General features: G+C 44.6%; 1 protein-coding gene across 1 annotated transcript in view; it reads left to right on the top strand.

Moving 5' to 3' along the window:
* Positions 1-6,755: 6,755 nt before the first annotated feature.
* LOC146492399 (diacylglycerol kinase zeta-like) overlaps positions 6,756-13,975 on the top strand; it is a 102,476-nt gene continuing 95,256 nt past the window's right edge. Inside the window, exons 1-2 of the mRNA XM_085150992.1 lie at positions 6,756-7,353; positions 7,453-7,553. Coding sequence (XP_085007118.1) covers positions 7,246-7,353; positions 7,453-7,553 — 209 coding nt within the window. The 5' untranslated portion in view covers positions 6,756-7,245. The remainder of the gene's footprint in view (positions 7,354-7,452; positions 7,554-13,975) is intronic.

Below are 13,975 nucleotides of genomic sequence, written 5' to 3'. Positions count from 1 at the left end.
AACGTCATTATGATGCAGCACCATGAGTGATGGTTAACGTTCAAAGGTCAGTAAGTTTTCTTTTTTGCTATTTGATTTAATTTCTTTCTGTTTTGTACAGCGCATAACTTGGAGCCCCTCAGTATCCTGTTTAAATGTCTCTCCGTAAAAATGGGTCCTTGCATTGCAGGCTTTTCAAAATGCATTTGTAGTTCATCCCCAGCCTAAAATCAAACCCAATCATACCGTCTCTGTCCACGGTGTATAGGTTTAGCCTACTCTCATGCTTATGTCTCTACGCAGCTGTCCAGGAATTGTATCAATGTGATGTGCGCACGTTATCTATTTCATTGCCACAAATGCAATTCGTTGTTACCTGGAGGGATGTACCACTGTGAGAGGGGTGCTATGGAATAGTCCAAGTGGTAGCAGCTTTAATTTCCCACTCAACCATAAATCGATGGTTTTTCAACGTGATTGTTTTCTCCTTTTCAACTATAAATAGATCAAGAATCAACGATGACAGAACAACAGTGAATCAATGTTATTTCAATGTCAGTGTCAGGTTTCATCAGTATTTCAATGTTGTTTCAACATTGGTTTTGTGTTGACATTTAAATCCTGACGATTCTGATGGGTCAGATGGACAATCAACATCTGTTCAATGTCTCCTTGCTATCTGGGTTGCCACGTTATACCCACAAATTAGCATTTCGTGCCCACGAAGCAGTATTTTGTGGCCACAATTTATTGACTTTTTGGACCATGTCATCAGAGGGGCTGCGTACATAACAAATAAAGTAGTTTCATACAAATAAACCATTTGTGGTGTTGTTGCAATGTTGCAGAGCCTTATATATAAATGGCAGATGAAGTTGCTCATACTGGGTCTATTCTGCACGAGGTGATATTCAAGGACCAAGCACAGCGCTCGTAAACACGAGGCCTGGTCTTGTGCAGCATAAGATAAGTTTTGGCAGAGCGACAGTGAAAGAAAGTGAGACTCACACAAACAGAGATACAAATGACTTAAAAACATAAAGGGGTCTGATCCCAGTGTCCTCACACACTTTCAATTGTTTTACTGTAACAGATAAAGTTGTGTCGTGACAGAAGCCTTTACACAGAAATATACATTTTCTCACAGTAAGGCATAGCTTCAGAATTCTAATTTATAGCTAAGGGTCACTTCCCATGTCTGTTGTTTCTCCACCAGTGGCTTCCCGCTGCCTGAATGGGTCTAATCCCACAGGGCTTTGGCCAGCGAACACGGGGGCTTAGCCGCTCCATGCACCCACAGGCCAAGAGCAACTGGGCTGGGTAGCTGTGTTGGGATGTTTTGGGGGCAGTTTAGGCAGCTTGTTAGGGTTCAGGGTTGCTACCGGATGCAGATGTACTTGCACTGGCTGCATTTCAGCAAAGTCAGCATTCTGAGGGTTTTTTCAATGGTTCAGATAAAGCCCGTGTTCTCCATGTTTTCACAGCTCTGAAAAGCTGTTTTGGTCCACAAACTGGCGACTCATGCCCATATTCAAGAGTTTTTCATAAGAAAATAAAGTAGGTTGATCAGGACAAACACTAATGGTAACATAAATGTTTACATTTAGTTAAAAGCATCCCAAAGTCAACCTGCCATATACACTGCAATATATACTGGTCAAGAGTTTAAGAACGCCCCAATCTTTCCAAGTCATTCAAGTCCAACGAACAGCTTAAGGTACAAAGGTAAGTGCTGAACTGCCAGAGGTTAAAAAAGGTAAGGTTAGCCAAAACTGAAGAATAATGTGCATTTCAGAATTATACAAAAAGCCTTTTTCAGGGACAACATGAGTTAACAGTTTAAAGCTGTTCTGCAGCAATGAGGTTGATCAGCCTTGAAAGCTGCTGCTACTAATTCCTACAGCTGTTCCAACTTTTCTGGATTACTTCCCCCTCTGTCTGCATGAAAGCAGTGCTGAACACACTGATGTACCCTCGTGAGCATCAGCTGAACAGTATTGTACTGCAGAAAGTAATGTGTTGCTACAAACATGGTGAGAAAAAGGCCATTAACAGTGGAAGAGACACCATCATAACACTTATAAATGTCGGTCTGTCCTCCAGAGAAACTGCAAAGAAAGTCAAGGTGTCAGTGAGTCCAGTTTCCTTCAGCATCAAAGGCTCAGAAACTGTGACAGGAGGAGGTCTGCAGACCCAAAGACACGACTGACTCAGAGGACAAGTTTCTGAGAGTTAACAGCTGTGTGATGGCGGCTCACAGGACAACAGCTTCAAGCAGCTTCATAGTGGTCGTAGTGAGAAAGTCTCAGTTTCAGCTGTTAAGAGAAAACTTCAAGCTGCAGGTTTGACAGGACGAGTTGCAGCAAGAAAGCCAGAATAAGACAAAGAGGCTCGTCTGGGCCATGAAACACCGACACTGGACTACTGAAGACTGCAAGAAGGTTTTATGGGCTGATGGAGCAAAGTTTGAAACCTTCAGTTCATCACGCAGGATCTTTGTACACCGTCGAGTGGGTGAAAGGATTATTAGAAATATTAAAAATTAGATTAATAGATATTTAAGTTACATACTCTCTTCCCAGACGTAAAAACATTAACAGCAAATAAAATGATTTGATGACAGGTCTTTAAAAAAGAAATTAAACCTTTAAACACACAGTGCACATTAACTTCTTGTCTTTAACATTTTCCATGTTTCAACCTGAGAACATTTTTTTCTCACTGTGACACAAGTATTTAATCTAATCCGTATAGCACCACATTACAACAGTTATATTGTAAGGGTAAGGTTCTGCAACAACATCGTGTGCTCTGCTGCCCCCTACTGGACTTTCAGAAGATTTTCTTACTTATATACTGTCAGAAGTATTACTTTAATATACGAATAGGTATCTATTATTATTCTTATTATTCTTATTCTTATTCTTATTATTATTATTATTATTATTATTATTATTATTATTATTATTATTATTATTATTATTATTATTATCTCACATGTTGAAATATAACAATAATCTACTTTGGTGGTTCTGACATTGATTATTACATCCCTCTGGGAAAAAAACTGGCTCTGCTCTCCATCACCTGAATAAGTGTGCTAGATGCACAGCTGCTTTCATTGGCAGGTCTCCAGCCCAGGCAGCTACACATTTTAATACTTTTTTTTTCATTTCACAGAATTTTCCTATTATTTTAAATAGATATCAATACAATTACCAAAGCAGAATTAACACGTCTAACATAAAATGACAGGAAACACCAATAACTGTAAATAAGGATTTTTTTTGGAAGAAAACTGTTTAGTTTCTCGTTTGTTTGTTTTTTGTTTTTCAAATTAAAGACTGTAAAAATATTGTTGCAAACCATTTCCTGGTGACTCCCATCATCCTCCAACAGCCACTCACTATTAGTCAGGGAATACTGGTTCATCCCTTGTGTTAGGAGCCTTTTTAGGCCTGAATCAGAATCTGAATAATTTATTGGTCCCAGAGGAAATTATGTGGTCACAGTTGCTCCTAAACAGTAAGTCAAGGTCAAATTTATTTCTATAGCACATTTCAAACAGCCGATGCGGCACAAAGTGCTTAACAATATAAAAATGGCATTAAAAAGCAACAATGTAAAACAATAGCAATAAAAAACAATAATAGGACATAGTCATGGTGTGTTAAAAGCCAGGGCATAAAAATGTGTCTTTAGTAATGATTTAAATTGCTCAAGTGTTTGTGCAGATCTAATATTTAAGGGGAGACTATTCCAAAGTCTGGGACCTGCCACAGAGAAGGATCTTGAGATTAATCCGTGGGATGGACAGCATTAATTTTGAGCTAGACCTCGTGGTTTTTCCTGGAGCATAAGCAGAGAGGAGCTCAGACAGGTAAGGAGGGGCTCGGGGGTTAAGTGACTTAAAAACAAAAAGTAAAAGTTTAAACTGGATCCTGTAGGAGACAGGAAGCCAGTGTAAAGAAGCTAAAACTGGGGTTATATGCTCTCTCTGTTTGGTACCAGTTAGCAGGCGAGCAGCTGCATTTTGAACCATCTGAAGACGATGGATGGAGGCCTGATCTAGACCATAATACAATGAATTGCAGTAGTCTAATCTGCAAGTAAGGAAAAGGTGAATAACACGCTCAAAGACGTTAGCCGGGAGGGATGGCTTTACCTTGGCTAGCTGTCTTAACTGAAAGAAGCAGGACTACTGCACTCACCTGCTTATTCAATTTAAAAGAACCATCAATGTAGACACCGAGGTTTTTGACACGTGTTTTACGATACGAGGAAAGGGGCCCAGAGTGCTGTCGATATGATTAACGTTGCCAAAAATGACAACCTCAGTTTTATTTTCATTTAGCTTTAAAAGATTTAATGACAACCACTGTTTGACATCGTCAGCGTAATAAGAGCTGCGGATGGTCTGACCCTGCTTTTAAAGGGAGATAAATCTGCAAATCATCAGCAAAACAGTGAAATGAAATGCTGTACCGCGAGAAGATGGAGCCCAATGGCAACAAATAGAGTGCGAACAGGGCAGGACCCAAAATAGAGCCTTGAGGTACACCGTATTTAAGAGGGGCTATTTTGTGTTGTGGGGGCCCATATTGACATGAAAAAAACCTTTCTGACAAATAGGACCGAAACCACTGGAGGGCAGATCCTTTTAGGCCAGCATGAAATTGGAGCCGTGATAACAGGATGTCACGGTCGACCGTGTCAAAAGCTGCTGACAAGTCCAACAATAAAAGGGCAGCAGGGCTGCCAGAGTCCAGAGTTAAAAGAATATTGTTAAACATCCTTAAAAGTGCCGTCTCAGTGATATGTAGTGATTTAAAACCAGATTGAAGTTTATCAGAGATCATATTAAAATCAAGGAGGGCCTGCAGCTGTAGGTAGACCACTTTCTCCAAGACCTTAGATAGAAAAGGAAGCTTTGAGATTGGCCTGTAGTTGGACAGAACAGGTGGGTCCAGGTTTTGTTTTTGAAGAAGAGGCTGAACTACAGCTTGTTTAAAGCATGATGGGACGCAGGGACGTATTCATTAATCTCAGGATGAAAGGCCCGAGAGTATTAAAAGTGCTTTTAAGCAAGCTTGGAGGGAGACAGTCAGAGGGGCAGTGTGATGATCTTGGGTTACTAACTACCGCGGTCAAGTCATTAAGGGAGACGGGATCAAGCTGCTCTGAGACAGCTGAGCACACAGGAGAAAGACTCGGATCTGAAGCAGCAGACGACGAGACGAGAGCCCTGATGGATATATGCTAAACATCATCACAAATACTTGGTGAAGAAATGACTCCAGCATTAACACATGAACAAGGACATGTGACCGGTGTGATCGTGATTTTTCGTTTTTATGGGTCAATGGTGTTTTATTTCTTTTCTTTTTTTAACGGTATAAATAAAAGGTGGTGAATTGGCCAGTTGGTCATGGTCGACTCTGGGCTGGACCAATTACAGCCGAGGAGGTCGAGCTTTAAAGTTACGCGATTTGTCCCGTACTACATCAGCTAGAAAGTTGCTAATTCAGTCATGAAACTGATCAATGATCAGCTGATCGGCTCTCTTGTTTGTTTATCGCCCACTTTGCGCCAGAAAGAGGAAACCAGCGGATGTCGCGTTAAACAACAGCAGCACGTTTAAGCTTGATCAGCTGTTGTTAGAATTTATTTAATATTAATTTCTAGTATCAGCTGATGTTTGCTGGAGCCACAGCTGTAAAGCTGCTGGTCATGATGGTTTGGATATGTGGTGAGAGGGAAACATGAAGATGAAACCAGGAGATGTTTTTACTGAATAATCAGAGCTGAACAGGTGATGGAGAAACAGGTTTACCTTTTAGGTGACATGAATGAGTTGAAGTTATGAACTGTTTCTGAGAGACAAATAACACCAGGATCCTTTTCTAAGAAGCTGACAGCTGGTAACTGTGCAGGGGCGGATCTAGCAAAGTGTTGCCAGGTGGGCAGGTAGGGCATTAACAGGGAGAGGGGGGCACAAAGAAATACTTTTCTTTCTTATTGTCATTTAAAATGTCTAGCTTTAATAAATAATTATCTGAATCTTACAACCAAAGTTTTCATCTGATGTAAAATGTATAGAAGTCCATTATTGTATTCAGTAAATATTAAGTCTAGTATATAGTTATAGTATTCTTTCCTTTGGGAAGGTAGCATCTGTGCAGTCTGCAATTCTGCTGAAGAAAGATGTTGAATCTATTTAATTACTGGAGAAAAAATAATAGATTTCTGTTCATTTTTCACGTCCATTAAATTAAAAAAGTTTTTGTCAATTAAGCATCTTGAGGCAGAGGGTGGGGGCGTGGTTTCCTTTTTTTTTTTTTTGCTGGGAGTTGGTGACCCTATTAGTGAGGTATATGTAATTATAAATTAGGTTGTTTATATTTTTGCTAAGTACTGTTTAGAATAGCAGAATAGGGAGGATGGTGTAGGTTTAAGTTTATTATAAAGGGTTTATGGCTTTTCCTGTAATACCTGGTGGGCCGGTCACTGGTCAAAATGCCCGGGCTGATTTTTTGTCCCAGTCCAGCCTGTGACTGTTTACTGACACTAAGTTTGAGACAAACTTTGTCTTTGCAGTTTTTATTCAGCTTTTAATTCATGTAGGTCAAACTATGCACTTGCAGTACTGCCTGTATAGGTGGCGCTCTAGAGCCATTTAAACTTCCATGTCCCGAACCAATAAAATACCTACATTTTCCAGACCTGACGTGTGTGCAGAAACCTCTGAGTTTGTGAACATGTGTGTTCTCTCTGAGAGGCCACTCGTTTACTAACAGCTGCGCACAAACATCAGCGCTCCGATCAAACACTCGCAGCCTCTGAGCTCCAAGCAAACTCTGAACACACTGTTCTAGATCCCAGAACTGCGTAAAACCGAGGAGCACCATCAATGATATAATAAAACACCAGACGTGTTTTATTCTTGCCCTCAGAGCGAGAGCGAGAGTGGGAGGGGTGGGGGGAGGATGCGAGCGCTCACAGCTGATTTCCGGCAACACGTTGAGTGAGTGGACGGTGCGGGAGGGGACAGGAGGACAGCTCTCACCTGCCGCACGCAACTTTTATCGTGTGCGTCTCAAGGACAGTTACGGTCCGCGCCGGGTTAGTGTGTCACGCAGCGTGGAGGATGGGACTGTAGTTTCGTGTAAACGCACCAAAACAAACACAGCAGCAGCGCCGGGATCGGCGACACCGAACAGGAGCATTAATCCGGGTAAAAACACGCAGGCCGCGCTGATCGCAGCGATGATGAGAGACTCGGAGCGGCCCGAGCTGGAAGACGTGGCCGAGGAGGAGGACGTGCTCGCTGGGCTGGAGCACTCCAGGAGCGCGCAGGAGTCCGGTGTCTCTCAGGTGTGTGCAGCTCTCCTTCCCCGCGTACGGGAGCCGCTGCTGCCGGCTGCGTGAGGCAGGAAGCTTTCATCGGAAACAACTGATGTGCTTTGATTTCAGGTACCCGAACAGAGAGAGCTGAAGGGAGCTGAGCAGCTGGCGGTGTCCCGGATGGAGGCAGAGTTTGTGCAGCTGACCTTCAGGAAGCAGGTGTCTTACAGGTAGGAAGTGTCCAAACACTGAGAGTCCCCACGCTGTCTGCGTGCTGGGACTTGCTGTGGAAAGGTTACACTTTAACAGGAGGTGAATTGTTACCCACAGTGAAGTGGTCACCTGACACTGACACTGCTCCAGCTTAAGACAGAGGAAGTTATATATGCTGTAAGGTGCAACGTAATCAGTGCACACTGAGTAAGAGGTGAGCTCAGTGATTCTCTTCCTTGTTCTTTCACTAGTAGCACAAATCCTGATGATGATGACCATGAATGTGACCTGGTGTGTTCTCAGTGTAGACATGATGGCAGCCATCAGGTCCATGGGCCGATTCTTTCATGGCTCGTTCATATAAGCGCTCTTTTTCTGTGCTTTCCAACATTCACACACATTCACGCTCTGAATGGCTGAACGAGGCGAAACCACCAACCTTCCAATTAATAGATGACCTGTTGTACCTCGGAGCTACAACCACCTCCAACAGATTCCCAACTGAAACTATTAGGACAATAAAAGCATGTGCACGACTTTGCTGCATACGAAACTGGCACATGCACCGACTGGTCACTATGAGGACACTATGGAGGCTGAAACAAGACGTTTTCATATCTGTGAGCATACAAATATGCTTCCAGCAAGTGCTTTAAATCAAAGATGTACAGACGTAACAGGCGTGTTTACAAACTGGCTTGAAAAATAGGAGGAATCAAAAATAGAAGCAGTAAAACTGATGAGTTGGTTTGCAGAGCGCTGCTGCAGGTGGCTGCTGTGCGTGCATGTAGCCTCATTCAGTCACTCAGCCTGTTCACAGCCAGAGACAGGTGACCGTAAGTGCTCCATTAGTTTAACTCGTGTGTTTAGGATCAATGTTCGAATCCATCTCCTGGGTTACCAGGGTGACGCCCTCTAACACAGCTGATGTGATTGGTCTCCTGAAAAGGAGCAACAGTAGTAAAGTAATAAGTGAAGCTTGTAATCTAAAATCCATGTTACCATCTGATCCTTCTGTGGTTACAGAAATGCACCACACTGGGCCGTCACTACGAACTGGATTGTCCTTTTTGTTTCCTCATCAATGAAATAAATAATGAGTCTGTTGCCTTAGAAACTGTAGTTACGATCTGTTTGTCTTTAATTTGATTATTGGTCCTCGTCTGCAGCTCTCCTGTCACTGCTGCAGCTAAAAGCGTGCACTCAGGTTGTGTTTCAGTTCTTCCACCTCCCGATCAGGCCTCGCCGACACATGCCGCTTGTACTCAGGGTCGTGTCGGGGAGGATAAACGGCGAGCGCTCCACGTGCCCGAGATGCACTGAGCAGGTCTGGGTGAGGAGAACAAAGTCAGACCTTCAGATGCAGGAAGTGAAAGTATTTTTCCATCAGTCTCATGATAATGCACAGTGAAGTCACGTGTGCTGCCTCCTTCATGCTCTCTGCAGCAGCCTGATAATAAACAGCGGGGCATGCTGGGACTGCAGACATGTCTGACCTCAGGCCATTGCTGCCTGTTGCCGGTGACCCCAAAGCTAATATGGAGCGATGATCTGAGGGATGATCAGATATCGTCGTGTTGGTGTTGTTCCCAGATCATCATGAAAATGTTGTTCCAGGTTCAACATTGCAAGTGACCAATCACATTATTGTGACGTTATTCTTTTGCGCACCAACCCATTCGTGCATTTATGAAATTCCAATGTTGCAAGGACAATATCAATTCTGCTCAGCGTTTATTAAAGGGTTAGGGTTAGGGTCCGTTGATCGGCGGACAAAGGCGGTTTCTCGCAGCTTAAGTACAGTTTTTTGTTTTACGCCGGTTTTTCCCGAAGGCGCAAAAGTATGACATCACAACATTCTGATTGGTCACTTGCAATGTTGATCCTGGAACAACCTTTAGTATGATGATCTGGGAACAACACCAACACGAGGATATCAGATCGTGCGTGATCTGAGACGGTGGGCAGGCATCTGTTTCCCTCATGAGCTCTGCTCTGATATGAAGGCTCTCCAACTTCCTTATTGACGGACTTGCTGTTGATGTATTTTGAGCAGGACGGCAAATAGGAGTGATTAAAGCACTTTATTGGACAGTTTTCAGCCTGTTTCTCTTGATTCTTTTATTTACACTGATCGTCTGTTTAGTAAGAAGGTTTTTGTTCGTCTTGTAGGATTAGAGATGATGATGAATGATGTGCTTCTTACTCAAAAGAAAGAAGTGGGACATGCATGTGGAGTGGCTTTGAGCGCCGCTGCAGCTGTGCTGACTGAACCTGTGGATGTAGCTTCTGTTCAGGCTACACCTGCATGTGTGGTTGGATGTATGATGCTGTGCTGCACTTTACTGCTATTAATAGACGGTAGAGCATCGGTAACTCAAATGGGATCTGAAACCTTCACCAGACGTGTTAGCCGTACTGTGCAAACATCATCTGCAGCTCTGCTGGGCTTTCATGTTGGAGGCGATTGATAAACTGAACACCCGCCTGTCTTCCTTCAGATTGTGTTCCCTGAGGTCCTCAGCACTGTCTGATTTCAGGTGGAACACTTCAGAGAAAAGCTTTGATGTTCTCCATCCCTGCACTGACGTTCTCAGTGGAACCAGTTTCTTATGTCACTGCCACCATGAGGCGTAATCTCAGCATAATTTAGTATGGTCTGTAATCCACATGGGATTGTGTGTGGGGGGGGTGGGGCGGGCTGCTGGCTTTCAGCTCTCCTGACTCAGACGGGTTATGTAAGGATCATCTGTAGCTGTAGTGTGTGTTGCTGCGTGTATATTTCATGCTGTGAGATAATCTACATAAAATTCGAGGTCAGCCGGAATTCCATTAACACGAGTGTGACATGGATGAAGTCTACACGAAGCAGGAACGATCGGATACAGTCTGCAGCTCCTGAAAGGCTGCAGCGATTCGAGCTGGAGAGGCAGCGCGTTTCATTTATTGATTAAAATGTTTGTCCAAAGCGTCTGTTGTTATCTTGTTGTTTTTAGTCTCTGTGGCAGCGTAGACGCTGTTCATGCTGACGCTCGGTGCCTCACAGCTGTTAAAGTCGTGCTGCTGCATCACACGAAGCCTCAGCCGAGCGTGTAGCCTGTAGGTTCATGTTGAACAGCCTGATGCTGTTATGTTACATGTAGACATCGAAATGATTTGCATTTATTATAATCAAATGGTTTTGCAGGGTGTAAACACTGCAGAGAAGAACAAAACCTTGTGTTTTGCATGATGACAAAAACAGTGTTACAACAGTTAGGAACATGTCAGGTGTGTGTCTGTGTTTGCATAAAACAGTGTTTGTATTTCTAACCACATGCTGACAATGGCAGTCGGTGACAACAGGCCCGAGCAGCTGCAAACGTACAGGAGCAGCTGGAAGGGAAGGCCTGCACATGTGGAGCAGACGCTGATAACAATGATGATAGTGATGATGGTGATCGTAAGAGTAACTGGAATAAAGTGTCTGTTCTGTGATTAGATGAACTTATTCTGTTTAAAGGATCGATGGTGAAACAAAGACGGGCAGATCGGTGCCACCTCCACAGCTCTGCTCACTGCTGTGCGTCTCACTAGCTAGTCACGTGTTTTATGTCCTTATCTTGTGAAACCTTCATGAGGAAATATTGCTTTTCTGTACACAAGAAAGTAAATCTAATTATGGATTTTAATTAGGACACTCATGCTCCTGCCAACCCCCCTTTTCTGTCGGTGCTGTAGCTCTTTTGTAGCACCATTATGCAAAATGCTTTCTTCTTGCACAAGCTAATAACCTGGGGCTGTGTTCATAAAGGACAGACAGCCGTGCGTGGACAAAGGGCCGTGCGTGGACAAAGGGCCGTGCGTGGACAAACAGCCGTGCGTGGACAGACGGCCGTGCGTGGACAGACGGCCGTGCGTGGACAGACAGCCGTGCAGGGACAAACAGCCGTGCGTGGACAAACAGCCGTGCGTGGACAAAGAGCACTGCGTGGACAAACAGCAGTGCGTGGACAAACAGCAGTGCGTGGACAAAGAGCAGTGCGTGGACAAAGAGCAGTGCGTGGACAGACAGCCGTGCGTGGACAGACGGCCGTGCGTGGACAGACAGCCGTGCGTGGACAGACAGCCGTGCGTGGACAAAGAGCAGTGCGTGGACAAAGAGCAGTGCGTGGACAAAGAGCAGTGCGTGGACAGACAGCCGTGCGTGGACAAACGGCCGTGCGTGGACAAACGGCCGTGCGTGGACAGACAGCTGTGCGTGGACAAAGAGCAGTGCGTGGACAGACAGCTGTGCAGGGACAAACAGCCGTGCGTGGACAAAGAGCAGTGCGTGGACAAACAGCAGTGCGTGGACAAAGAGCAGTGCGTGGACAGACAGCCGTGCAGGGACAAACAGCCGTGCGTGGACAGACGGCCGTGCGTGGACAGACAGCCGTGCGTGGACAAAGAGCAGTGCGTGGACAAACAGCCGTGCGTGGACAGACAGCCGTGCGTGGACAAAGAGCAGTGCGTGGACAAAGAGCAGTGCGTGGACAAACGGCCGTGCGTGGACAAACGGCCGTGCGTGGACAAACGGCCGTGCGTGGACAAACGGCCGTGCGTGGACAGACAGCTGTGCGTGGACAGACAGCCGTGCGTGGACAGACGGCCGTGCGTGGACAGACAGCCGTGCGTGGACAGACAGCCGTGCGTGGACAAATGGCGTGCGTGGACAAACGGCCGTGCGTGGACAAACGGCCGTGCGTGGACAAACGGCCGTGCGTGGACAAACAGCCGTGCGTGGACAAAGAGCAGTGCGTGGACAGACAGCCGTGCGTGGACAAATGGCGTGCGTGGACAGACAGCCGTGCGTGGACAAACGGCCGTGCGTGGACAGACAGCCGTGCGTGGACAGACAGCCGTGCGTGGACAAACGGCCGTGCGTGGACAAACAGCCGTGCGTGGACAAACAGCCGTGCGTGGACAAAGGACAAAAGAAAACCAGCATCATGATTCCTTCCAGTGAAATTCAGCCCAGTGTTCACTGAAGGGGAACAGGAGGGTTCATGCTGAAGCTGGAGCAGCACTTCCACAGTGTGAATGCAAACTCACGCACCTGTAAGTTATTTTTGAATGTGTGTATCAGTGGCCTAATATAGCACATTTGTTATCTTTGATATGTGTGCTGTAGAGCTCTGTGCATGTTTACAATCTGAACAGAAGCTGGTGGGTGTGAGAGCCTGGAGGAGAAGGGACGATGCGACAGAAGAGTTCAGAGACAGAGAAGGCAAACTGAGCTGTGGCTCACTCGATTAGCTACAAACATGGAGCGGAGGCTACAGGCAGGTGGAGAAGAATACTGAGCTGATGAAGGATATCTGGTTGGTTCGTCCAAGTCAGAACAACAAAAAAAAAGTTGTTAAAAACAGACGAGAAAAGAGTTAAAGTTCAGGAAATGGGACTGACTGAGCAGAGTGTACTCTGGGACAATCTTCCCTCTAATGTTTCATGTGTCTGAACACACAAACTCTCTGAGTGGACACTTGGACCACTGTGAGCAACAGCAGACGTGTGCACTGTGGTCACGCCAGCATCCAATCATCCAAGTTACATGTTTATTAAAGTAATCAAATTACAGCATTTATGTTAGACTACTTTTAATTAACTGCTTTAGCCCACTTACAATGAAAATGTAAAAACATCTTGTTGACCTGCAGCATGTTCACACTGTTGGAAGGAAAAATAACTTCAACTCCAATTTTGAAAACACAACTTTCTTTTTCTTTTTATAAAGCTCTGACTGTATGATGAGTCTGTGGTCTGGGAGAGAGTCTGTAACTCTGTCTGCAAAATACAGTAAATAATGACCAATGTTGGGCAATTAATTATATAGTTACTTCTTCAAAAAAGTAACTGAGTTATGCAAACAACAAAGTTTTTGCAGCTGTTTACCTAAAAACAAACATTTCAAACTATTTACAGAACAATCAGCTGTTCTGCATCAAATCTGATGCCACACAAATTATTTGTGTCACTCCAAAAATAATTTGTGTCCACTATGAGATGAAGGAGAACAACAGCCTGATACCTGCAGGCCTGACAGCAGCAGATGTGTCACTGCTGTAACACCTGTAACACTCAGCAGTCGCCTCATTGTTCTGACACACACAACAACACTATTGACTACACTACACACTAACTACACACTAACTACACACTAACTACACACTAACTACACACTAACTACACACTAACCACACACTAACTACACACTAACTACACACTAACTACACAAGATTTGTGCTGAACGTCGCAAATCTCTCAAACACGCCGTCACTTCTAAAACTTCCCCCTCCCTAAACACCTAAATGCCATGTTGCCATATCATTTTTTGATTGGTCCACATGGTACATTTTTCCACCAATAGGAAAGGCTGAGGGGTTTGTTTTTGTTCACAGGCTTTCGAGCGTTTTCCTTA

Source organism: Neolamprologus multifasciatus, chromosome 23 (genome assembly GCF_963576455.1).
Source record: "Neolamprologus multifasciatus chromosome 23, fNeoMul1.2, whole genome shotgun sequence".
NCBI lineage: Eukaryota > Metazoa > Chordata > Actinopteri > Cichliformes > Cichlidae > Neolamprologus > Neolamprologus multifasciatus.
The sequence above is the reverse complement of the archived record's forward strand: the minus strand, read 5'-3'. Positions and strand labels throughout refer to the sequence as shown.